The 25911-nt window shown below is 33.4% G+C and overlaps 7 protein-coding genes, 1 long non-coding RNA gene, 1 other non-coding gene and 1 pseudogene across 14 annotated transcripts; 3 read left to right on the forward strand and 7 right to left on the reverse strand.

The window, feature by feature from the left end:
- Positions 1 to 29: 29 nt before the first annotated feature.
- On the reverse strand, positions 30 to 1870 carry F35E12.6 (CUB-like domain-containing protein). Its single transcript, NM_074000.9, has 9 exons — positions 1804 to 1870; positions 1649 to 1755; positions 1250 to 1341; positions 1086 to 1201; positions 940 to 1040; positions 669 to 894; positions 442 to 608; positions 254 to 324; positions 30 to 208 (listed from the first exon to the last, which is right to left on the reverse strand). Exons 1-9 carry the CDS (start codon positions 1865 to 1867, stop codon positions 100 to 102), a joined length of 1053 nt encoding a protein of 350 aa, NP_506401.2. The 5' UTR covers positions 1868 to 1870; the 3' UTR covers positions 30 to 99.
- Positions 1871 to 2725: 855 nt separating this feature from the next.
- irg-5 (CUB-like domain-containing protein) lies at positions 2726 to 4190 on the reverse strand. The gene is made up of 7 exons (NM_001380807.2): positions 3928 to 4190; positions 3766 to 3881; positions 3618 to 3718; positions 3273 to 3498; positions 3060 to 3226; positions 2954 to 3015; positions 2726 to 2907 (listed from the first exon to the last, which is right to left on the reverse strand). The coding sequence occupies exons 1-7, from the start codon at positions 4185 to 4187 to the stop codon at positions 2808 to 2810; spliced, it is 1032 nt and encodes a 343-aa protein (NP_001366887.1). The 5' UTR covers positions 4188 to 4190; the 3' UTR covers positions 2726 to 2807.
- Positions 4191 to 7036: 2846 nt separating this feature from the next.
- F35E12.9 lies at positions 7037 to 10843 on the reverse strand (the record flags this gene model as incomplete). 4 transcript variants are annotated; one of them, NM_001028711.4, is made up of 7 exons in its annotated part: positions 7037 to 7279; positions 7323 to 7649; positions 8382 to 8839; positions 8885 to 8991; positions 9685 to 9806; positions 9855 to 9958; positions 10534 to 10701. In NM_001028711.4, the coding sequence occupies 7 exons, from the start codon at positions 10546 to 10548 to the stop codon at positions 7240 to 7242; spliced, it is 1173 nt and encodes a 390-aa protein (NP_001023882.1). The 4 variants fall into 4 exon arrangements, 3 of the variants coding, with proteins under 3 accessions (NP_001023882.1, NP_001023881.1, NP_001256542.1); NR_069914.1 differs by having other exon boundaries at positions 7240 to 7279; positions 7323 to 8839; positions 10534 to 10548; NM_001269613.3 differs by lacking the exon at positions 10534 to 10701 and having other exon boundaries at positions 7240 to 7279; positions 9855 to 9859.
- A 568-nt stretch (positions 10844 to 11411) lies between these two features.
- On the reverse strand, positions 11412 to 14068 carry F35E12.10 (CUB-like domain-containing protein). The gene is made up of 8 exons (NM_074003.7): positions 13997 to 14068; positions 13511 to 13614; positions 13360 to 13463; positions 13195 to 13316; positions 13003 to 13106; positions 12163 to 12611; positions 11738 to 12067; positions 11412 to 11686 (listed from the first exon to the last, which is right to left on the reverse strand). The coding sequence occupies exons 1-8, from the start codon at positions 14064 to 14066 to the stop codon at positions 11506 to 11508; spliced, it is 1464 nt and encodes a 487-aa protein (NP_506404.2). The 5' UTR covers positions 14067 to 14068; the 3' UTR covers positions 11412 to 11505.
- An 828-nt stretch (positions 14069 to 14896) lies between these two features.
- cld-9 lies at positions 14897 to 17607 on the reverse strand (the record flags this gene model as incomplete). Of its 2 annotated transcripts, NM_001269614.2 has the most annotated exons (7): positions 14897 to 15327; positions 15375 to 15577; positions 16006 to 16234; positions 16297 to 16623; positions 16671 to 16780; positions 17286 to 17386; positions 17431 to 17607. In NM_001269614.2, the coding sequence occupies 7 exons, from the start codon at positions 17605 to 17607 to the stop codon at positions 14954 to 14956; spliced, it is 1521 nt and encodes a 506-aa protein (NP_001256543.1). The 2 variants fall into 2 exon arrangements, with proteins under 2 accessions (NP_001256543.1, NP_001256544.1); NM_001269615.3 differs by lacking the exons at positions 16006 to 16234; positions 16297 to 16623; positions 16671 to 16780; positions 17286 to 17386; positions 17431 to 17607 and having other exon boundaries at positions 14954 to 15327; positions 15375 to 15552.
- A 372-nt stretch (positions 17608 to 17979) lies between these two features.
- F20G2.1 (DeHydrogenases, Short chain) lies at positions 17980 to 19297 on the reverse strand. The gene is made up of 5 exons (NM_074005.3): positions 19152 to 19297; positions 19018 to 19104; positions 18641 to 18928; positions 18449 to 18592; positions 17980 to 18152 (listed from the first exon to the last, which is right to left on the reverse strand). Exons 1-5 carry the CDS (start codon positions 19278 to 19280, stop codon positions 18051 to 18053), a joined length of 750 nt encoding a protein of 249 aa, NP_506406.1. The 5' UTR covers positions 19281 to 19297; the 3' UTR covers positions 17980 to 18050.
- On the forward strand, positions 18110 to 18429 carry F20G2.9. Its single transcript, NR_069915.1, has 2 exons — positions 18110 to 18313; positions 18365 to 18429.
- A 246-nt stretch (positions 19298 to 19543) lies between the features above and the next one.
- linc-162 lies at positions 19544 to 20101 on the forward strand. Its single transcript, NR_102090.1, has one exon. It is a non-coding gene; the product is annotated as a long non-coding RNA linc-162 (long non-coding RNA).
- A 625-nt stretch (positions 20102 to 20726) lies between these two features.
- On the reverse strand, positions 20727 to 22125 carry F20G2.2 (DeHydrogenases, Short chain). Its single transcript, NM_074006.7, has 5 exons — positions 21981 to 22125; positions 21848 to 21934; positions 21121 to 21408; positions 20931 to 21074; positions 20727 to 20865 (listed from the first exon to the last, which is right to left on the reverse strand). Exons 1-5 carry the CDS (start codon positions 22107 to 22109, stop codon positions 20764 to 20766), a joined length of 750 nt encoding a protein of 249 aa, NP_506407.1. The 5' UTR covers positions 22110 to 22125; the 3' UTR covers positions 20727 to 20763.
- A 1680-nt stretch (positions 22126 to 23805) lies between these two features.
- On the forward strand, positions 23806 to 25661 carry F20G2.7 (annotated as a pseudogene). Its single transcript has 5 exons — positions 23806 to 23952; positions 24010 to 24228; positions 24668 to 24968; positions 25015 to 25277; positions 25330 to 25661. Coding segments are annotated over exons 1-5 (1262 nt in total).
- Positions 25662 to 25911: the final 250 nt, after the last annotated feature.

Raw genomic sequence — 25911 nt, forward strand, 5'->3', positions numbered from 1 at the left:
ATTTTTGTCAGTGTTTACTAATACTAATAAAATAATCGCAACTTTATTTATGTCTGCCATTAAGTCATAAAATTGTCCAGAATTTATTGATATCTTCGTTCAATTAACACCTTGAATGCCATACGTGACACGTGCATTGAAAGTGTGGAAAGTTGCCATTTGTGAAGAAATCAATTGTGGGAGACGGTTGCTTGGGCTTGTGGATGCTCTGAAAAATTGTACATTCAGAAGAAATTGATGCACTGAAACTCACGGGTAGTTGAGCTTTGCTGGAAGTTTTTGAGTTGGGGACATTTCAGCGACCTCGAGATATCCGGCGCCATTCTGCAAGTTTACATTTTGAATTTAAACAAAAAATCTCATCGACGTTTGGCGCCAACTTGCTGCTCTTTGCTCAAAAGTATATACACTTGAATAAGTTGGAAAACGGTCAAGACTCACCTTATACTTTGAATCGAAAATCAGAGTTTTGATGTTAATACTGGAGCAACCATCACAAATGACAGTAAAGTATGCATCAGCATCATCATAGTAGTTGGACATGTATCCAGAATACGGGTTGACAGAGTCCAGAACCATAATGTTGTAAACTTCATAGTTTTCGATGACTGAAAAATGAATTCGTTTGTGAAAACATATACATATAAATTCTAATGAGAAATAGTTACCTGATGCGTCGTTTGCAAGTAACATTGAATTAGATGGAGTACGGTACAAGTTCAAGAATGTGAGAGTATTAGAAGTGGAGTAAATTGCATATTGTGGTGCATGGTAAAGCTCAGTGAATCTTCCCAAATACTCCGCATTTGTGATATCGTTTCCATCGAAAACGAAAATTTCATAAATAGAACTATCGGCAAATCCACTTTGAAGAGAACCGTATTTAACTGCTACCTGTAAAACGCTAGTTGTGGATTCAAACCTGAAAATTTTAAATACCTGTTCGTTCTCTGCTGATTTGAAAGTCAAATACTTGTTTGCCTCGAGAGTAGAGTTGAAGAATGTTCCAGTTGGTTGCACCACTTGTTGGTAGCCCGTCACTGTAATTATCTCAGTGAGCAGAATTTATTGAAAGAAGAACTCACTGTCAATATAGGTGTAGGTTGCAAAAAATTGTAGATTACCAGTGACTGATACCACATGGAAAGGAAGTGTCTGGTTGACAGCAAATTCAATTCTTTTCTCAGCTGGAGAAGAAATGCTGAAACAATTAGATGTGTTATTGAGAAAAACCATTAGGATAACTCACTAGAAGTAATCAAATCTGATAGAATCTCCAGGTGAGACATCATACAGTGCAGTTGTCTCAAGTTTCACTGCAAATCCTTTTGGAATGTCGAACTGAAATTGAAGTACTTATTGCAGTTATTGAATATTAGTTTTTCTGTTATTAAAATGCCACCGCTTTTCTTTAAAGTTAATTCTACACAAATCTGTTAAGTATTTAATATATGCCTAATTCTCCCAATTCTTTAAAAAAAAACGAATTTATGTAGAAAAAGTTGGCTGCAACTGAAAAGCGGCGATTTAACTTCAACCGCTTTCACCAGTTTTTCTTCAATCATTTACAATTTGATATCGACCTAGAAAAATTTCGAGAGCTCCAACTTCTACAGATAACAATGTACCCAAAAGTTCAAAAACTTACAAAGTATGTGCAGTCTACTCCAGCTGGAACTGTCACCATTGAAGCGGCTCCAGTTGGAATAGCTCCAAAGATACCATTGTCTTTTGTGATGTGGGTTGTTGGGCAGCCTGCAATAGTTTTTATGAATCGAAATCAACTAATTTGACATCACTTACTGAACTGTGCAGCCACCACATTCAAAGTCACTAGGAAAACCAAAGCAGAGACTTGACACAGCATGGTCTGCAACAAAAAACTATTCTATGAACAAAAATGGGCTAAAAAAATGATGACCGAACCTTGAACTATAACACAAACCGCTTACAATTCAAGTTCCGAAAGTCACGGTTATGCCTAGTTTTATAGGGAAATGCACCACGCCTACTTTCATTTGTTTGACCTTATCAAATGTGGGCGTTGCTCTCGAAATGGTTATCAGACTAAACAATAAACAATGTGCGAAAACTTTTTTTGCTGTTTTATGATCGCTGTATTTGAGTTTTTGTCATCAATTGTGTCAGAAAATGGCATTTTCAAAATCGTAAGTTAGAATATGCCAATAATCAGTGAAAAAGATCATCCCTCAAAATGTTCATTGTAATTTTTCCGAGGGACGGCAATGGACTCAAAGGATTAATGTTATTTTTAAATAATAATAGTTAGAACCACCCAAGATTCTGAATTCCTACAAAAATGCACAACGAACATCTTCGAAAAAATTATGGACGTCCCATTAACTCATTCCCCCTGATTTGTTTACAAGCAGGCCTGGTTTTGCAGTTGTGTTAATAAAACAAAAAGCTCAAATAGTTTTGAACTATTGGAAAATTTATTAAGCTCAAATATGAAAAGATGAATAAATTTATTTGAGCATTTTAGTTTTTCAAAATACTGATATGAAAAAAAAACCAATTAAATTTGAAAAATCTGATCCGACAGGTGCGTTTCTATGAAAGCTGAAATGACTATATAAAATTAAAATTTTAATTAGTGTTTTGGTTCATTTTGAGATCAGAAAATCAAAATACCAAGCTTAAAAAAACTTGCATTACATACCCCCATGAAAGATTTTCAAATTATTAAATTCAAAATTAATGAATGTTCAAATATTTATTTAATAAAAAAAACATGAAAATCTTATCAAAAATTTATCTGACTTTAATTCACTCCAATGTCCATTTCAGTTTTCACCTTGAACGGTGAACGAGACACGTGCTTTGTAGGTATGGAAGGTAGTCATTGGAGCCGAAACAAGTTGTGGAAGTTGGTTGTTTCCAGCTCTGAAATGTTTAAATTTCAGAAGAAAATTCACAGTCTCCAACTTACTGGAATCTGAACTTTGGTGGAAGCTTCTGTGTTGGGGACAATTCTTGAACTTCCAGATAACCCTGTAATATTTCAAATTTTTAATAGATTTTCATCTTCAACCTACATTGTAACTCGTATCAAAATCCAAAGATTTGATATTGATACTGTTGCATCCATCGCAAATGATTGTGTACCATGCATCAGCATTATCATGGAAATTGTACATCAATCCAGAAATTTGATTGGCAGAGCTAACAACAAGAATTTTGTATTGGTCGTACTTCTTCACCGCTGAAAATAGTTTAATGAATAGTTAAACTGAAATATAGTGACTTACCAGATGCATCATTGGAAATGAACAGCGAATCGGATGGAGTACGGTACAAGTTCAGGAGAGTAAGAGTGTTTGATGTGGAGAAAGCGGTGTAATCAGGTCCATGATAAAGATCAGTGTATCTACCCAAGTATTCGGAATTCATGAAATCATTTCCATCAAAGACAAATGTTTGGTACATTGTCTCATCATGGAATCCAGTTTCACGGGATCCGTATTTCAATGCAACCTAAAATTCAGAACGTTTGATCCAAAAATGTTTTGCCCCAGCTTTACATCAATTTCAAAAATTATAAAAACTATTTCGAAACAAAAACTGGATAAATTCTAAGTTAGCACTGTAGTTACCTGATCGTTATTTGCTGCTCTGACAGTAGTGAACTTGTTGGCTTCGAGAGTAGTGTTGAAGAATGTTCCAGTTGCCTTGATCACTTGTTGATAATTTGAGACTGAAAACTTTATTTTCAAAAACTAATAGTCAATTCAAGAAACTCACTGTCAACATAAGTGTAAGTGGCGAAGAATTTAAGGCTTCCGGATTTTGACACAACATTGTATGGAAGCGTCTTTCTGACAGCGTACTCAATCTTCTTTTCAGCTGGTGAAGTGATACTGTAACATTAAAATCATGAAACAGTTTCCAAAATGTAGGGCTTACTAAAAGTCATCGAACTTGATTGAATCTCTTTTCGAAATATCGTAATCTGCAGTAGTCTCTATTTTCAAAGCAAATCCTTTCGGGATATCGAACTTAAAAGTACAGGTACTTCCTGCTGGAACCTGTACCATTGATGCAGCTCCAGGAGGGATTGATCCAGACATTCCATTGTTCTTACTGATGGTGTTCAATGGGCAACTGAACTGCGCAGCTACAAAAGTTGATGTAGCTAGAAGCAACACGACGGAACGGGATAACATGACCTGAAAGAAAATGCTTGCAGTGAGAATGATTGAAAGACTGAACCAAAAATGAAATGGTATGATTTCGAACTGTGTCCGTCGCTCCTTTTATATAAAAAAAAACCCCGCCCATATCCAGTGCTCAAACATTATCAAAAATTTTATTTGAATTACCGTAATGTAACCGACTAAAATGATATCATCCAGGTCGATAACAGATGTACGTAATTCAGCGTAGGCTGCGAATACGTTCAGCCCACTTTTATCGGCATTAATTTGCGTTTGTGAGCGTTTTTTTGCGTTTTTTTTAAATGGTTTTGGGCTGGAAATTGTCATTTTCTGGAAGTTTAATTGTAAAGCTTCATCTGAAAATTATGAAACCAGCATGACTTGGATAATAAAGGTTTCTTTGAGGATTATGACTACAGGAAATGTACGACACAAGGGGCTCGTTGTGACAAAAATATATTTGACAAAAATTAGTATTGCAGTCCCTAAAAGTCCCGCGTTAACTTTTTTTGTTCAATCCCGCCTGACTAATTTTAAGATTTAAACAATATTTTCTTCCCATTTTGCAACAATTTTTCCCAGACGTTTATATAAGATTGAAGTTACTGAACCATTGGTTACAACGAAAGTAGAAAAATGATTTGAAAATTAGTTGCACACTTTCTTTTAGTATTGCAAGCGGGATACCTCTGAAAAATAGTATTGCAGTCATACTAATAGAAGAAATACGGTAACGAGGGTTACCTTGAAATACAACACGAGGACCTGATCTTCCAAAATTGCTTACTGTAAGCAGCGCATTAGGTTAGTTTCCAACTTCGAAGAAAATTACCAATAATAAAAATATAAAGCTATACAGTTTTTAATAACATGTGGTCGTTTTATCCGGTTTTAAAAATCCAAATAGAACCTTTTCAAGTTGAAAAAAAAAGAATCGTCAATTTATTTGATTTTTCTCGAAAACATTAGCTAGGAAACATTAGCTAAGTAACTTTAGGTCAAGTTTTCATTGAAAAAATGTATCAACAAAATACATTGAAATCAGTTCAGGGTGAAACAATTTTATTGGTTTTGCCTTTTTTTTAGAGCAGAGCTTGAGCTGCCAAGAATGCATCTTCAAATCGTTGATCAGCTTTTTTACAGCGGAAACAGGTACAACCTACCAAGTGATTTTGTGATTTTCATAAGGATCCAGCCATTCTATTTCCGTTGAAAATTTTGTTCTTCGTAATCTAAAAATCATGTTAATTTACATTAACGGCTTTTCCCTATCAGATTTGCAATTATTTTTTGTTCTTTTTTAACAGCTTATATCTAGGTTATCTTTGGTTCTTTCCAAGAATATGAACTGACAAAGTACGTGCAAAATATTTGAAAAATTGTTTTTTCTATATTTTAATAGTGGAATATATTTTGATAAAACTGAAGACAAGACATACATATTAAAGTAAAGAAATGGAGATGCAAATCTAATATTTATAATACGGTATATCTTTTTCATCTTCAATATTTTGTTCTCTCGCAGTCTCCCATCACAGAAATCAATTTATCAATATTCTAAAATTTTAATCGCATACTCCTACAGTTTCCCGTTATCTCGACTCCACAGTATCTTCAATGACGCCCACTACAAACTACAGAAGGCATACAAACTTCAATGTGGAGCGAACAACGAAACGACAAAACCATATCATATGCGTGGGAAGTTGTTACAGATAAGTTCGTATTTTACACAACCTTTGATTTTTCAGATTTTTTGTCAGCATTTGTCTATTATCTTTCCTCAATATTTGTACAAACTGGGATATGATGTGACATTTATTTGACTTTTTTTTATTGATGATCATTTGAACTTTTGAATTTCTGAGTTGTACTCATATTTTGCCAATTTTGACTTGTTATACCAAGTCTGTAATAATTTTCCTGATTTGTAAAACGATTTTATAATGCAAATTTTGAATTCCTAAAAATAGGGAACAAATGAAGGGGTCCAAAACTAATAGAGAGTGCAAAACTAATTTTCGATGAGTGATTTTAGATGCAAAACTAATAGAGGCGCCTTACTAATAGAGAATATACGGTATATAACTGTAAACTGTATGTAAAAAGTGATTTTTTTTCTTAAACTTTACTGAAATTACACGGAACTTTACCGGAAAGAAAACGGTATGCAGAAAATTTTTGTAAAATCTTGAATTGAATATCATTTTCGACATTTTAAAGTGGAGTAGCGCCAGTGGGAATTTTGTCCAAATGCACTTATGATGATCCAAAACAAGCAAATATCGTAATAAAACACTCCAAAAAAGTTTAGATTTTTCATAATTTCCGGTCAAAGTTTTGGCAAATTGCCAAAATTTAAAAAAAAACATGAGCTTTTCAGTAAATTTAAAGAAATGTCGCATGTTTTGACCCCTACAATGTTTTAATACAATAAGTTTAAACAAAATTATAACATAAAAAATGTTAAAAAAATTTTAAATTATGAGTGGCAAAAATTATGAGTGGCAAAAACTGAGTAATTGCCACTTTTTGACAGTGAATAAAAAACTTTAAAAATTTTTTTTTGAAAAGTTTTATCATGATATTTGGTCATTTTGGGACCATATAAGTGGTTTTTAACAATTTCCCCACTGGCGCTACTCCACCTTTAACCACTGTTTTAGCGATTTTACAAATCTTTCAAAGCACAAAAGGTCATAATAACACTTCCTAATAAAAAAATTGGATAACAAATAGTGAAATGTAAAAAATTAAAAAATCAAACTACCTTGTGGTGTCTGGCTAGAACAAAATTGTTACAAACTTTGTTCATCTGTGTTTGTTTTTGTAATCTGTCTAGAAAAAGAGGTTTAGAACTGTTTTTAGTAGCAAAATAATTTATTTAAAAAATAATAATAAAACGATAAATAACATATGAAAACAATTAGAAAACATTGACAATTGTCAAAAAGATAGCAGGCAGAATTCCGATTGAAAATGAAGATTTGGACATCTCAAATTGAAGTCGAACATCAGCTGCAACTGTTGCACTTAGGCCAATTTTCAGATAGTTTCCATTTTAAGAAACTTTTCCCGTTGAACTTTGATCACGCGGGTACCTAGAAAATTTTTTTTATGCGTATAAAATAGCTTAAAACCTACATATTATTCAAAGTTGGGTTGCCGGTAGTAGGACCGATTATCAAAGTCATCTTATCGCTACTCGCGGGGAAACTCATTTTATTTATTGTAACCGCAAAGTTATACATCTGTGAATCATCTCGAATCTCGTAGCTGAAACTGTTCGGAGTCGACATCCACAAGTTTGGTGAGAAAATCATTCCTTTCCGGCCATCGTATGCTTTCTTCCATTGAGTATCATCATTTACATTGTTGAACATGAATCCAACTCGAGCCAGGTACACGTTGAGTGTGATGATGTTAGATGGCATCATTTGTGGGAAATACTTATCCGTGACAGTCATCATACTGAAAATGGTATTCAGCTGTAAAAACTCTATCACTTCGTCTCACGCAAAATGAACAGATTTTTGCGAATAAATAATAAGTAAGTAAGTAAGTTCAGAAATTTTTAATTTACTTTATCGTATTTTGAGGTGCAATACGGTCAGAGGTAATACAATTGAAAATCATTCCTATGACCAAATGACCAAATATCATAATAAATCATTTCAAATTTCAAACAATTTAGCAGAAATCTCTTTGAAACAATTCATTATGATATTTGAATTTTTTTGAATTTCTTTTAAAATATTTTAATTCGATTTCGAAACCGTAAGGTCATACTTCGTCTTAAATAAAATTTCAACCACCGAATAGACTTCCCACAATATAGAGATTGGACCAAGTTTTTGGACCCCTTTTGTAAACTACTTGAGCAGGTGTGTCCGGTTAAAGTCCGGTCAAAGAATAAATCGTACGTGTGAGAAATAAAAACTAACTAACGGTTTAATACCATGTAACGACAATTAAACATTTTTGTACAAATTACTAGAAACAAAGGCTAAAAACCATACTTTTTTCTGATCCATTTAGAAGAAACGCATGTGGTTTTACTGACTGATTTATGAAATCTCTTTTTGAATTAAGATTCAGTATCTGAGACTGATTTGTGAAATTACGCCTTCTACAAGTTTTGCATAATTACTCAAAAATTGACATTTGTATGGTCAATGTATATGCCAATTTAGCAAAACTGACTCATATTTGATTAATTTCTCTTTTTTATGAGTTGGTGTCATCCCTTGGAATGTGACATATGCACGGTTGGAAACCGGCGTCATACTGTCAAAACGGAGTTGTGTGTAGTAAAATGTTGAGCAATCGACGCAGATAAATGTATAGAGACCACCGTTTGTAGCCAGAGAAGTCATATTTCCAGATGCGGTTGTTCCTTTCGATGTCATTAAAACTGTGTATTTATCATAGCCTTGAACAGTGGATGCATCGTTTCCAAGAGCGTACGAGTTTGATTTTGTGCCGCCGTAAAAATTGACGATTGTCACTGATCTTCCAGAAGAAACAGTGATTTTTCCTCCAATGGTATCCAGATTTCCAATCATTGTCGCATTATTAATATTATCACCATCGTATACATAATAATACGCAAGTAGCTTGTCTTCGTTCACTCCAACTCGCATGGCATATGACAGAACAACCTGAACACATTAGGGTTGTACATAATATTTTGCAAATCACTAAACCTTCTCATTGGGGTTGTCACTCGTAATTGTATAATATGAAATTCCTGTGACAAGGCTTAATGGAAAATATTCTCCAGTTTTCTTGATTGTTTGCTTGTATGCTTCCACTGAAAATAAAAAAATTGAAAAAAGAATACTTGATTTGTATTCATACTTTCGTTTTAAGTTATAAAAACAAGACCATTGAACATGTATTTTAATCAAAATTAAAAAGATAAATCGTTGTTTTGAAATTTCCGGATGTTTCTTCATTTTTGTTGCATTCAGGAATATTGTATACATTTTATTACACTTTTGAAAGTGAACAAATATTATAATAAAGCTTTTCAAAAAAGTGTTTTGAAAACTTCAAAAGTCCAAAAGTGACAATTGTTAGGGTTTTGCCAGTTTTTGAGAAATCTAAAGCACTGGCACATGTTGGAATCCTTACAATCCCTTTGAGTGTTAATATTTCAATCATAAGTTGACAATAAAATTCGAAGGCAACATTTTTTGATCGACGACGTTCAAAAAGTGGTGAAAACTAAGGGTTTTCCCATATTCATCATCATTTAAACTTTAGAATTAAAACAAATTTTCTTAAAATTTCCTTAAAACAAATTTCCATTTCCATTGCAGTGCCATAGGAGTGTTATAAAGCAATTCTCCACTAATGCTACCCACCTGTGTGTTTATGAAAAGTTTGAAACGGGAAATTCGAGTTAGAAAAATAAAACATGCTATTTTATGCATCCAAACATATTTTTCTGGAGATCACTGGGTTACTGTGTAATTAAACATTTAAAACATTTCAAACTTACGAGATTTGTACAAATATGTTAGCATGAATGAGCTTTTACCAGACACTCCAACAACATTTACTCTCGCAATTGTAGGTGAAACATACAACTCAACGTTAGTAATGTTTCCAGTGTGAATTATGCTGAATAATTATTCGAGTAAGTTTTAATTTGAAAATATAAAAACGAACTACATCCCTGCACCAGTGTTGTCATAGATGTACACTTGGTCGTTATCTGATTGAAAATCAACTGAGAATGTCAAAGAAAGTGCATAATTAGCAGGAATGTTGAACTGAAAATCATAATTAAAGGTGGAATATCGCCTTTTTGTGCTCATAGACGATTAAGATAAGGAAAAAGTGATATCAGTTTGATTTTTGTTCAGTTGTACATAAAGAAATATTTCACGTAAGCGGAGTGCTGTCCAAGAAATATAATAGAATATCACGTACGAAAATGATGAGTTTTTGGAGAAGCTATAATGGAAAATAAGGTTTCATTTATTTTGGAGATCGACCTCAAAAAATTTGCTCCAAATGATTATTTACTTTCGGGATCTGTTTGGATTTATAGAACATCCCGAATCTATCAAATATTGTCTTTTTTTACAAATAAACTGAAATTAGTACAAAAAAGCCTAGTTTCAAATGAGTCTTATTTTCAAAAAAAACGGTTGAATGCAAATAAAATCTTGAAAATTACCACAATCATGACAAGATACTATAAAGCATGTTCAGGCAAAAATTAAGGCAACGTTTTTTCATTATTAAAAAGTTTTTTTTTTTAATTTTTGTGTCAAGCTTCCTTACTATATCACAAATATGTATGAAGCATTTTTCAAAGCCAAAAAACTTTTAAAAAACTCACTAAATGCCACCCCATGTGCGGAACAAACCAAGAAAGCCAATTGCAATACAAGTTTGAGCATTTTGAACAAACTGAATTTTTTAATATCTGATATAATTAGAATGGAAAAATTTTAGTCGGGAATCCAACCATCGAAGATAAGAAAAAATAACCCAAAATCACAATAAAAAGCACACAACAAGAAGGGAAAACTGTGCCATCTATTTATATATTTTTCAAACGACAAAAGAGACGAAAGGCATGGAGCAGAACAAGCTGATAAGGAAACACGGAAGACTCAAAAGTTCAAAGCAATGTGGGTTGGTTGAGTCAGAATTTTTGTCAATATTACACAATATGTCGAAGAAATATTAAACATAAACCCGAAAATTCGCTATCTGATATCATCAATTGAAATTTTAATGCATACTGAAATTGAAATCGGAGATTAGGAACTTAACTTTTGAATAATGAATCATAATTTGACACGCATTAAATTTTGTATTTTGATTTTGTGAGTAAAGCCTTTTAAATAAAACTTCAAGTCTGGCACATAACTGGTAGGTGATGGGTTATGTTTTGTGATACTTTCTACTTTTCAAATCAAATTAAAATAGTCTTCACGGTCAATCGCGCGTATTTGTTTTTCAGATAAAAAGTTGCAGGCACACAATTGCCTATGCGTGCCTCGTATATATGTACGATATAGGCATACTAGGAGTTTTTCAGAGGAATTGAACTTTTCCCCATGTTCTTCATCAGATTTTGTTCATTTTTTTGGTAGTAAGACTGTTCCATGTGTGATTCTGGTAACAAATAGAGGATTTTCATTACACACACACGATCTGCAAATTTCATGAAAAAAACACACACATTTTCTAAATAATCGAGATAGCAGAAGTCATTAAAAACGTTTATTATGATGCCATATAAAGAAAAGAACAGAAGCAATCAAGAAATATCCGACATGTTTCCATTGATAAGATGAATAACTTAAAATACTCTCAATAATGTAACAAACAAAGTGATAAAGATGCCGATTGAAGTTGCAGAATTATATTTCTTGAATTCAAATGCAACTCGAACTTCGGTGTTGGAACTAGCGGTGAGTCCTACTTTCATGTAATTTCCATTTGAAGAGACTGATCCAGTGGAACTTTTATCACGTGGGTATCTGAAAAAATCTTAATACAAAAATGTTCTACAAAATATTTATTCAACTCACTGGTTGTTGATAGCTGGATTTCCAGTTCCTGAACCAATTTGAAGTGTCATTTGGTCATTCGAACTGAATTTCATTCTTTCAAAGTCAACTTTGTAGGTGAATAGTTGAGTGTCATTTCGGAAGTCATAGTTCAAATTGTTTGGATTTGCATTTGGATTCCATAGACTCGGAGAAATAATGTATCCTTTACGTCCGTCGTATGGTCTCTGCCACGTGGCTTCATCATTTCCAGTATTAACATCAAATTTAATTGTTGCCAAGTGAATGTTGATCGTGAACATATTAGTCGGAATAACTTGTGGCATTTGGCTTGATGTGTATGTTTGAGCACTGAAATTCAGAAATGCCAAAGTTAATAATTAAAGTTTTGTGGCGCTTGTCCACGAAGAGCTCAACGAATTTGATACAGTTTTTTGTGAACTCACTCATATTGAATCAACGTTTCTTTTTTATGAGTTGGTGATTGCCCTTGGAAATTGACCCATCCATTGGAAAAAGTCGCAAATTGCAATTCTGTGAAATAGAACTGATTGCAATCAAGGCACAGAAAAGTATATCCGCCCACATTTCCGGACAGATCACCCATATTTCCATAAGTTTTTCTTCCGGAGTTTGAAACGATAAAGCTATATTTACTGTATCCAATCATTGTAGTTGCGTCATTTCCAATAACGTATGACGTGGATTTTGTACCGTAGAAATTGACAAGTGTCAGTGATGTGGATGACGATTTGATATCAGATTTAGGCGAACCAATGTCAGCAAGAGTTCCAATCATTTTAGCAGTGGTAAGGTTGTCCCCGTCGTACACAAAGATTTGATCAAGAGCATTATCTTCAGCATCCGATGTTTTTTTGCCATGTGCTACCCTAACCTGTAAAGAAAATTAAATTCTATAAATATAAGAAATGCGTATTACTTAAAAATTCGCAATACTGCTACACAACAAAGCATTAACCAAAAATTATAGTTTATACTCTGATTCAAGATTGAATTTTTTGAAGCGTGGCAGCTTGATTTATCAATCAAAAGAGAAAGTTCTTTTTTCTTGGTTTAAAACCATTTTTACGTTGTTGCACATGAATTATACTACAAAATATTTATAAAACTCATGAGGCTTAACTGACTTTAGAAATATCGAGGTATATTTTGTGTATGAAAACGCTAGGTAAGGCTTGAATGCGGAGTTTGCCGAAAAGTTACCAGCAACTCCTCAAAGCACACAGTTTCTGAAGTGTTAAAATTTTCTGAAGCTTCTAACTAACCTTGTCATTTGGTGATGAGTTGAATGTGAAGTAGGTATTTCCGGTCAACTGAGATAAATCAAAATAATCTCCTGTTGTTTTCTTTACTTGAGTGAACCCGATCACTGAAACAAAGTGATGATTACACATTTTTAAAATTGTACAATATTTAAAATTTAAATTTTTTGTTGAGAATTCTATGCTAAAACTTACATTGGTTAAATCGATAAGTGACCATGAACTTGCTGTTACCAGTTGTTCCTTTGATTTTAATTGTAGCAATTGTAGCAGCTAGCCATACAGGAATAGTTGTATCATTTGTTGTAGGGCGTACTCTGTAATCTTTTTTTTCAAATTTTTTTCTGGCTTTCCACATACTCTCTCTGTTGATTATTGTTGTCAATTAACAAAATATGATCATCTGCTTGAAGAGGACCCACAGACAATTGAAGGAAAAGTGCATATCCGTTGGGAATGTCAAACTGAAAATAATGTTTTCTGTGTTTCGATGTGAAATCTCGAAAATTACATTAATTGTGCAGTCTGTGCCTTTTGGTATTACAACTGAACTTGTGGCTCCTTCAGGAATATTACCATTTTGTCTAACCGAGGTGATATTGTTAGCGGGACAATCTGAAGTTGTAAAATTGTATGTTTTAAACATGTCTATAAAATTGTTAAGTGTTTTTTATCTTTTGAGGTACACTGTGGTATCGAAACTGTCTATGTTCGTGACACCATGGAAAAGATACAAAATGCCTTTAGAATTTTGGAAGTTGTCTTAAATGGTAGGTAGGAAATTTTTCACTCGTGCCTGCTTACCTTCGTTTCATTAAAATTAATTTACGCAATTCATGGAATACAATTTATTGAAAAAGTTTAAAAAAAAGAAGAAATAACATTTACTTTTGCAAAATAATTTTTTGAAAACCATATTTATCTATATAATTTCTTTAATTTAATGAATAAGAATTTTTTTTCTAAAATCCCAAATAAATTTAAATTCTAAACTCACTAAAATCAACAGCTTCAGACAATCCAAAAAAGAACAATAAAAACACTGGAACCCGCATTGTGAAGACCATCTGGAAATTTTTTAAGCATTTGAAAAATATTTGGAAAAAGAAACGTATTAAAAATTTTGCCGAAGTTCAAATGACAGACTTTTGCCATCTGTCGTTCTAGGGCTAGCTTATATAAATAAAACTTGCTTGCGGTGCAGACACATACTGATAAGGATTTTTTGAAAGTTTAAAAGTTCAGTGACTCGACACTAATAACTATAAGTTCTGACATCATGAACTAATGGTCTGGAACTATAAGAAAGTAACGAGAAATGAGCCAACTACTAACAAATTCTACTCCCCTAAAGCCTAGATTTTTCCTTTTGTTTCACAAAAAAGTTGTAGATTTTTCTTACTAGGAATGTCAAACAAATGAAAAAGCTGTGCAAGTGGAACAAATATATTTACCTCGTGTTTATAATGGATTTTCTGTCTGAAAGCTTCTCCCTCCTCCTCAATCAAATGATTGTCACCCCACGCCCCCGGTTACGATTTGTTTATTTTCATGATAACTGCAGCACAATGAATCTGGAAAGAGGTGATTCATCTTTGTGAAACTTTATATTTCTGGAAAACAATAATTGTTAAATGACTCAGTGTTGCCTGAAAATCTTTCACATCAAAATAGGAAACCCATGAGAATTTAAGGGAACGAAGGACCATCGTTGTATGAAGGTACCTGTCAGAAGAGGTATGTAGTGGATCACATATCAAATACCATCTACGTTTCATTTCAAAATTAGCCGTCATTAAAAACTAGATCACAAAGAAATCATTCCTACATCATGCTCTTCATAGTTTGTAGTGTTTGGATTTTATAGTCTCTGACGTAACGCCTCTTCTCAACTTCATCTAATGCAAATAATTTATTGAGTTCTTCGAATATTAAGAAAATTAAGATTTTATAGTCAACAGTTCAAAAATAAAGCAATCAACAGACTAATTCCACTTGCAATACCAAATGTATTCTTCAATCCCGATTTAGTAGTTGATTGAATAGAAGAACTTGTAGATTTACTTGGTAAATAACTTGTCCCCTGCTCTCCGTTTGCATTGGCCATTTCAAATGTGACAATGGATGATGAAGAAGTTGAATCGCCTATGTATTCAATCATTAAATAAGTTCCATTGGCAAGTCGACTTTGATCCGAAACACTGTTAGTGAATGTCAAACTCGATGGTTTAAATCCTGGTAGTCCAACTTGAACATGCATCTGTTCTCCAGCCTGATGAATAATGGCCTTTTTAATATTGAAAGTAAATGTCATGACATTAGTTGATACTGAAACTTTAATAATTGTGATGTATTTAAAACAGGTATAAACGTACCAAATGTATGATTGTATCCTGATGTTGCTTCAGGTGTCCATAGAGATGATGAGAAAATACTTCCTTTCCTTCCATTATAAGGGGTTAACCAATTATCAGCAGTAGAAGACAAAGTCAATGAAAGTTCTGGGCCTAGTGTTACCATACTGAATAGCTTTGCCGGAATCATTTGAGGCATTGAGTTCTGCACTGCATCAGTTGCTCTGAAAATTTAGATAATTGAAAAGAAAAAAGTGATTCGTAATGAACACTAGAATTTTTACAGCTGAGTAGAAGGCCGAGATATCAACAACTATATTGTAAAGATTGAAAAAACGTGATCTACAACAAAAAATTGGCAAAAATAGACTCTATTGAAGTGACTTCAGAACAGTAAAACTGGCAAAAACCATAGACTGAAACAGTTTTTAACTAGGGCTAGAAAAAAATGGGTTTAAATGGCAGGTAAGCAAGTTTTTAGGTGACGTTGCCTGCCTACCACCTATTTTTAACGTAGATCAAACCAATATGACACACTCTGACACCACGTGAGACGGTTGGGATGGAAAATTTATGATTTCTGTTAATTCCATAAATGTTTTTTTGCTATCAAGAACGCTTATCCTTAGTTTAAAACAACTTAAAAACTTACAAATAAGTGAGATAAGTTATCTGATTATCCGAAGGTGTCAGTGTTTGTACATCAACTTTGTGTCCATTTGCTCCAAAATTCAAATCAGTGAGATAAACCATACTAGATTGAGTACACAAGAACGTGAACGCACTTGACGTGAATGGTATACCTTTCACTTTGAAGTTTTTAGGAACTGTTACATTTTTGGAGAATGCAACAAATGTGTACTCTTCGAACGAAGAAAGCGCTGAAATTGAGTAAGGTAATTGTGTTTTTTTAATGTATTTTCCAAGTTCTAAATATGCTTACATTTGAAATCATTTGCCAATGCGTAGGAATTACTTGTTGGCCCATAATAGTTAACCAATGTAGTCGAATTTCCACTTGATTTCATGAGCGTCGGAGAATTCACGTAATCATACAAGTTGCCCACGAATCGCGAGTTAACATTGGGACCGTCATAAACATAAATTAATTTTATAACTATATCAGTTTTTCCAATTTGATCAACTAGAGCCACATTTATGACAACATTATCGTTGGTGGGAGACTCAAGTGTGTATGTTTGTGTAGGTTGAAGGTTGAGATTAAGAGGAGTTCCGGTTGGCAGCGTAGGATTTTGTTCAAACAAAGCAACTGAATATGATTAATGATTATAAGTAAGTTTGAATCAAAGATCGTACGGTTTTGATAATCATAACTGAACCAAAATTCAGACGTTGCAGTTGAGGTGTCGATTGAGACAGTAGCTGCTGTTGCCGGAGCAAAGAAGGTACCAGAACCTTGATTGTAACTGAAAAATATTTGAGAGTTTCCAATTTATTAACTTTCCTCATAATACCCTTCTCAATTTTAAATTTCTAAAAACATCTCTAAGAACAGAAAAATCAAACAATGTTAGGTTTCGTGCATGCCAACATGCCTACTAGGCCTATTTAATTGGTTTACCAGTACTTTATGACTGATTGCCAACTGAAGCTACTGCACTGCATGCTTACCTACATGCCTACTTCAAGTAAACTTGCCTACGTGCCTACCTATGCGAAATAAATATTTCAAAATAGGTTGGGAAACAATTATGATAGGTGCAAATTGAGTTTCCACTTTTTGTGAATTAAGAAAAACTGTGAATCAAAAAATTCAAAACATATTTTAGAAAGTTATCTCAATTTAGCACTATAGGAGCGGTTTTAAACTATTTTCCAATTGGCGATTCAGCGTAGTAAAATGCGTTTTTAATCGAAAATAGTCAGAAACTCATGAGCTCTATGTATTTGGATGTTTTTACAGTTTCTTACGCGTAAGACGATCCGAGCACGTTGCTCACAATGATAGAATCTGCCGCAGTTGCTTTTGAAGAAAACGTAAGTCTCACTACAAATCCATCTTGAATTTTAAACTGTAATCATATTCAATTAAACAGAAAGTTTAACGTGTTCATACTTGTATTTTACAATGATAATTTATCGGAAACTGGAACCTTGCTGCTGAATCAGGTGGAAATGTTCCAGTTCCACCCACAATCGGATTTTGCGGACATGTGAAATTGACGGATTTGGAATATTTTGCAGAAAATAAAAGAAATAAAGCAAATGTCAAAACGTTTGTTTGACTAGACATGCTGATTTCTGCACTTTGGCCAATCAAACTGAAAATGAAAATGCCTGTTATATATGCATTGATAATGACGTGAAGTTGCAAGTATTGACAATGTGAATCACACAAATCATAAAATTATCACACGTATTTAGTTTGGAGCAACAAAAATGTTAGCGTTAGGGTATGTTCTATTAAGGGCGTTTTCAAGGATACATCATTTTTCTGAAACAAAAATTAATTTAAGATTATTATTGGGAAATATTTATCATCATTTGTTATCACTTCGTATGTATAGATTACGCTTTTAGTTTTCAATTTTGATGGAGATTCTTTCTCTTTCATAATTTTTTTCACTTGAGATTTGGAAACTGCCCCGTCACGATTGCAATTCGGAAAGATGTTTGAAGTGTTCATTCAAAAAGTAAAAAAGGTATAAAAATAATTATTGATTTCAATCATGCTTTTTAGTTTGGAATAACAGTGAGGTCCGCATTAAGGTAAGCACCATGATGGGCGTCACCAAGGATGAGAATGTTGTCGGAGAGGGTCTTGGTAGCATCATCTATCTGGAATTTAGCAAGAATTTATTTAACGGTTACTATTGTGAAATCTTGATCATTATTTTCAAACGTTTTGGTGTCGATGAGTGAGGAATTACTTTTTTCGAATTGATTCCCAGCTCATCTAGTATGATTGTTAATCACAACAATTGTTTTTGTAAAGAAAGGTAAAATTTCATACTCGCCGTAAAATTCAACAGTTACGCTATCATTTTCAGATTATTTCCAAACGTCAAGATTACAAACACGCGTTTCTGTCAATAAATTCCGAGTAAATCATTTGAATTTTTGACATCTCTTACTTCAAGTTTCCCGTTTGCACCTCCCATATCTGTCTTCACCCATCCTGGGCAGAACGTAGTAACCAAAATATGATACTTGGCAAGATCCACCGAACACGACTTGCCAAAGGAGTTAAGAGCCGATTTGCTCATGCGATAAGCAACCTTAAAAATTAAAAGCACGTGATAACTGTTGTCCATTTAGGAAATTACCAATGGTATGTTGTATGATGCATCAATTTTTGTAATTGAACCAGCTGTCGAGGAGATGTTGATAATTGCAGATCTATTGATGGAGTACCCTTCTCCTCTATTTTTGGCAGCAGCTCTTTTGAGCAATGGAAGTAATTCTTGAGTAATAAGGACAGTTGAGATTGTATTTGTCTCGAGCTGACGAATCAATGTCGATCGGCTTTTTTCTCCATCAATATCATAAGGGACGAAAATTCCAGCATTGTTGATCAGAACAGTAAGCCCATCCTCACCGACTAGTTTTTCCACCTTAAAATCTCGATATTTTGTGTTGTTTTAAAAAATGTTTTTGTTTCAACACGTTTACAGGCTCTGCAAACAAAGTAAAAAACTCTAACCTCGGCTCCCAACTTTCTGATTGAGTCGTCGCAATCGATGTCCAATTGTAAAATGTGAACGCGAGTATCTTTGATGCTGTTCAGCTCCTAGAAATTTTTTCATATTTCTCTGCTCGATTATAGATAAAACAAACTGTAGCGTTTGATGGATCTCTGCACGTGCCGATAATAATTTGGACATCCTTATTTTTGATAAATTGCTTCAAAAGACCGAGTCCAATTCCGCGGTTTGCACCGGTGATGAGAATACTTTTCGGGGCCATATCAACGGGTTAAAACTGGAAGATCATTATACAAGAAAAAAGAAAATACTTAAGAACACTTAGATGTTTTCACATTTGAAGATGAAAACAAATTATTATGGATAAAAATTCAAATAAATGGCAAGCTTTGTTTGGTTCCTAAAACCGTATATTAAGAAAAATAAAAGGCTAATAAGTTGAAAAAGGTTCATTCGATAATAAAGCTATCTTATCTTTTATATTTTTAAAATTATCTACTAGCTTTAATGAAAAAATAGTGTTTAAATACATATTTTAGAACAAACGATTATGATCGTATTGCACGAAAGTTCCCGGTTTTATAGGAAATCATTTGTGCCAACAACTAGAAATTGTGCTAACTTGTAGGTTCTATGCGTGTGTGCTTGATTTTCGATCTTTACCTTTTTCACTGCGTTTCTCAAAATTTGGAAAGAAACTGTGACATTCAAGCAAATAGTGTCAAAGTGGAAGAGATTTAGTTGGCGTAGTCACAATTCATGGTCAGAAAATGAAGAAATAACAAACATCAAAAGATTACCTCAACAGCTCTATCAAAACGTGTGCTTTGCAGAAATAAAAAAACTAGATACCATGTAAAAGTTTAGAAATGTATCCCATTTTTTATTATTTTTAATGATGATTTCAAAAATTTGTTTCAGCTCATCTGGAGTTCGTCTAGAATATCATTTCTGTGGAAAATACTCCAAAATTTCACCATTTCCCATGATTGGCAAATCTTCTGTCTACGAGCTGACTGCGAGAAAAGTTACCTAATTGATACAAGCCTCAATACGGTTTTTTAAAATTAAATGAGGACTAACGGTTCGGACGATTCCAAACGTATAGATCCAAAACGGGCTCAAATTAACAAATTTCGTAATGAAACTTCTCAAAAATTATTCAAATTAAACGGATTTTAACTAACTATAAAATCTCGAAATTTGGCCATTTATCAGTGTCACATCTGTCCGAAGTTGACTTTTTTGGAATTGTGAGCCTTTCTTGCATATTTTGGTAGTTCAACTCACATAATTTTGTTGATTAAGGTAGATTTAAGGCCGATAGGTAACCAAAAATGATCGAAATAGGTTGCCAGTCGGCTTTAAATGTACCTTAATCAATGAAATCAAATGAGATAAACTTAGCAGTTTAGCAGGTAGTTAGCTTAGCAGGAATATGCAATAAAGGATGATAATTCCAAAAAGCCAACTTCGGGCAGATGTGACACTTACGAAATTCGTCCATGAGCCTTTGGTCTACACGTTCAAAATCGTTCGAACCGTTAGTCCTCCTTTAAGTTGTTTTTCAATTCCTAAAGCGCCTCTAATCATCACTTCAAAACTGACCATGGCTGATGATGACCGGCAATCTGTGCAATTTTAATTCATTTCCTTTTTGGAAATTGAAAACGGTGAAAACTCTTATTTCCCGCTGAAATAATTCAATAATGAAAACAGCTTTATTAACAATTTTGAACAAGAATTTAATTTGGAATAACAGTGAGGTCTGCGTTGAGGTATGCTCCGTGATGGGCATTTCCGAGGGTGAGAATGTTGTCGGAGAGGGTCTTCGTAGCATCTTCAATCTGAAAAAAATTAGATTTTTTTTCAATACATTGAGTTAAAAACATTTTAACGTTTGTTCGTTTACCTCAAGCATTGCATTTGCACCTCCCATACCAGTTTTAACCCATCCTGGGCAGAATGAGGTGACCAAGATATGATACTTGGCGAGATCAATTGAACAGGATTTGGCAAAAGAGTTCAGAGCCGACTTGCTCATACGGTAGGCAACCTGAAATTCAACATCAGTGAGGCCTATGTATTTCAATAGAGGTTACTAGCGGTCCGTTGAAGGTTCCATCAATCTTCTCAACTGATGCGGCAGTAGAAGAAATATTAACAATTGCAGCTCGGTTAATTGAATAACCATCTCCTCCATTCTTGGCTGCAGCTTTTTTGAGCAATGGGAGAAATTCTTGAGTGATGAGTGCAGTTGAGACGGAATTAGTCTCAAGCTGACGGATCAATGTTTTACGGTTCTTTTCTCCTTCGACATCATAAGGGAGCAGAATGCCAGCATTGTTGAGAAGAACAGTTAGACCGTCTTCGCCAACCAGCTTTTCAACCTTAAATTTACATTTTGATTGGATTTTTCGACATATTTAAAAGCGTATAATTTTGAAACTATTTAAAGTTCATATTTCAAGTTGAAGCAATACATGTCAATTTTTGGAAAATACTGAATATAACATATTTTTCTATAGATATTGCATCCCACAACTTCGTCCTGGCAGATCTCAGACACTATAGAGTCTAAAAAATATCTGTAAATTTATAGAGCGATACAACTTCTTATAAATGGAGAACAATGACAAATGCCGTCAAGATAAAGCACTTTTATTTATATTTCGAATTTTAATAAAATTTAAAAACAAAGCTGGATTTAACTCGGGAGTATGCAATTCCACTTTCAAGTAAAGTTTCTAAATATCTAAATTATTGTTCATCCTACATCTACCACGTTTTAAAAGTTGTACAATCATGCTAAGTAATTAATCTTCTTACCTCTGCGTACAGTTTGCTGATTGACTCGTCACAATCAATGTCCAATGGCAAAATGTGTAGACGAGAGTCTTTAAGGTTGCTGAGCTCCTGGAGAGAGTTCAATAAAGTGTTTAGTTCTGTGGAATACGCGTACCTCAGCCTTTGAAGGATCTCTGCACGTGGCAATGATAATTTGAATGTCCTTATGCTTGAGGAACTGCTTCAGAAGACCGAGTCCGATTCCGCGGTTGGCACCGGTGATGAGAAGACTTTTTGGGGACATCTTTAAGCGAGAGCTACTGAAAGAAAATATATAAATTATAGGTTTTGAGAATGTTGATTAAATTAAATAAATAAGAGCTAAAATTAGGAAAAATAATTGGGAAAAAGGTTTTATTTATATTTGAAAAAATCATGTTTATAGAAGACGGTGTATCGAAACAAAATACATGGAGTATCATAGTATAGTCCAAACCCAACCCCACACAAACAAACACACACAAACGTTCCTTTTCTCTTTTCACTCTCCATTCTTCGTACAGTCTCTAGCTCTCAAGGTTAGAATAATTGTCCACAAAGGATCGATTACCAGTTGTCTCTTGTTTATGATGCTACAAATAAATAGATACAAATTAAAACCTTCTGAAAAAAGAAAAATAATCCGAAAATAATTGGGGTTCGTCTGATTAAAACTCTGCTAATAAACGAGTTTTGTGCTTCGTTTTTTATCATTATTTCCTCGATTTTCGAACTTTCATCTTCTTACTGCGTCTCTCAATGTTTGCAGGAAAAAGATGACAAAGTGAGAGAGGACAAGAATTGAAGATTTAGATTGCTTGGACACAACTGTCGGTCAGAAAATTTGTAAATAACGAGATTGTGTTTTGGACAGCAACAATAACTTCTAGATATTTTAAGTATTATATTTTTTATTGCGTTGCGCCCAAAACCCTATTTCTTTGAACCCGACTTTTTTGAACGGGCTGGATAATTTTCGCATGCAAAAAAATGTTTGACACATGGAAATCTCGGAAAGTTTATTATTTAAAAAGTGTGAAGTCACCCAAATGAAAAAAGACGCTAGTGGAACGAGACACATTTCCAAAATAAATTTTCCGCGATTTTTGAAGTACGTTGCTTATTTTAATAATTAAGAGAGTTTCTGTCTTTTTTCAAAATTCCAAAGTTTACGTCATAAATAAACAGATTATGAAGATTAATTAAAGAGTTTAAAGTTTTTTTCAGCGATGAGATCTAATTTCAAACATACAACCTGACATGGTTTAATTTCAAAGTGTTATATTTTTCCTTATTTGTTTCTTTTTCTATGCACACTTTAAAAAAATCGTTTGGTATTAAACATTGTGTGCCTCATAAATCTGCACTGTGCAATCGCGCTCCATTTTTAATATCACAGGCAGTCCACATTGTTATAGCACACTAGCTTCTCAGAAACTCTCTATACTTTCATATTCATAGATGTATATTGTCACATTTGTCATAAAAGCTCGGCCACGGAACACCATTGATTTTATTTCTCTGTTTCTCCCATCTCTAAATCTTTCTCTATCTGTCTTCATTTTAACTTTTCAAAAATCGCTTTTGAAAACATTTAATTAGAATATGTTCTTCAAAGTTTTTTCAGGCAAATTTGAAAATTTTGTATTAAATCAAATTTTTTTTAAATGAACAAAAATTGAATGTTGTTGAATAAATGTTAATTGTGAAAAAAAAACCGGGATTCGAGCTTTCGTGGACAAAAATTCCACACCAACTTTTGGGTTGAATTTTTTTGTTCCAAAGGGATTTTTATGTAAAAGATTTTTCCAATGATACGTTTAGCTAAAAAAAAATGAACCCGGCTGTATTTTTGTATTTTTTGGCAGATTTTCACCTCAAATTTACTCAAAGTTGATTAAAATAATGTTTTTATTTTGGTTGATTTAAATATATAGCGTCTTTATTTGAAGCTTTTCGGTGTAAAAATATCTTGTGGCAGACTAAATATGTTCCAAATTTTAGAAAATTGTTCTCCAATTTCTTCTGAAAATGGACACATTTCATTTGCTCCAGTTACCATATCCAGTGTTCAAGAAAATAATCGATTATACTCCACTTGGTAATTTGTAAGTTGTTCCCTCATTTGAAACACAAATTACAACCTGTTTCATGTGTTTCTTCAGAATTCCATTTATATTTTTGAACAAAAGTATTCGAAATATGGTGAAGCTGAAGGATTATGGGAATGTTAATCTAAACGTTACCTACAAATCTAATATTTGTTCAATTAATGTTACATGCGACGATGGAAGTTCGACATTCATTCAGTTTTATCAGCTGACAAAGTGCCCAGAATTTGGCCATACTGCTGTCAGATACGAAGAATGTGATTTCAGAATAAGGTGATTTGTTTTCCTAAAATGATTTAAAACAAGAAACTTCGGCATTTTGATTGTGAATTCCACTGTTTAGAAATCCGTTATTTTAATTTAAAATCATGAAAATTGGTAGCTCGTGGTGCGATAAGAATTTTTGACCGAAAAAAAGAGCATTTTGCTCCAAACCCCAAAAAATACCAAACAAAAAAGCTCGATTTTTCGGTTCTTAAATTCACATGTTTTAAAAAATATTTTCTGTTTTTTGGTCCGAAAAAACCAAAAATATATGACTGTGGAAGTTACGGTAGTGGTACCGTAAGGAACGACGAAATCTAGTATTTATGTATTTGAAACGTTATTTTCGAATTTTTCAGTCTGCCCGTTTTCAAATTCTTCGTGCGGATAATACGAAAAATCCCTTCGAAAATTGAATCAAGATCTTCATTTCTTTTTAAAATTACAGTAAAACTAAACAAAATGCAATGGTGTACACTGGACAAAAAATGGATGAAGCCATAATGATTTTCATCGATGCAATCATCCGTTTGTTCAGTTCTTCAACATTTCATCTGACATTTTCAAACATTGAAACCTGCAATTATTCCCTATTTCTCTAGTACAAGTCATTTACATATTTGAAGTCTCTGAAAGCAGGAAGAAGGAATCCGAATCTGTTTCCGGAAGATTTTTTTATGGAAGCCTGTGTACCAAGATCCATTGATTTTGTTCCATGCAATGAGAAAATACTATCTAGACAAGAAGAGGTATAGTGTTCGGCTAATGAAATCAAGTAGTAAGATATATTTTCAGATTCATCTGCCAGAAACTGACCCGAAAAAGTGGATGGAACATTTTTTGAATTTGGATTGCAACAAAGTGATTCTTAACACAATGTTATCAGATGTTGCAACCAAATGCTTACATAATTTTCTCAAGAACTGGAGAAGTGGTATGAATTCTTGTTTTCAACACTTGGACACTTACACTTTCGAATTCGTGGACCATAGTAAATTTTTGGAAGGAATTTCCGATAAGACTAATTGGCTGAGCAACGGAAAACAAATCGCTTTTGAGTAAATTATTAGTGTTGGAGTTAGAAAGTTTCTGATATTGACAACATTTCAGTGCTAACAGAGAAATCCGATTGAAGTATGGATATGATATCAAACGAGAAGACGGATTATGCTTATCACTCGTGTATTTTGCACCGACAGATCGTTCCATTTTATCGTATTCTTTGAAAGTGGTCATTTGGAGACCATGAAGCTTTTAGCTTCAACTCTGGAAACTATAATTAACGTTGTAACAATAAGTTCTTATAGGGTAAATTCAATATAGAAATTTTCAGTATTTCTGAAGTTTTTAGTATATTTTCAACGAAGATAAATAGAGTAACAAATAGTAAAGTATAAATCTTTTATCAAGGGTCCCGATTCCAACTCTTACTTGTATAAATGCCATAATCATCAATCATTCAGATCAGTCCCAGACTCTGAATAATTGTAACAGTATCTTCCTACATTCACTGTTTCAAAAACACTTAATAAATTATTAATTTTCTTTCGAACGGTTGAAAGTGTTAAAATGTTAATGTTTTACAAAATTTCAGACTGAAAACAAAATATTTTTCCTTTGAAATTTGGATATGATCTCAGAAGAGATGATGGAACGTGTGCTTCCATTTTTGTTTCTTCCCTTCGAACAAGG

Source organism: Caenorhabditis elegans, chromosome V (genome assembly GCF_000002985.6).
Source record: "Caenorhabditis elegans chromosome V".
NCBI lineage: Eukaryota > Metazoa > Nematoda > Chromadorea > Rhabditida > Rhabditidae > Caenorhabditis > Caenorhabditis elegans.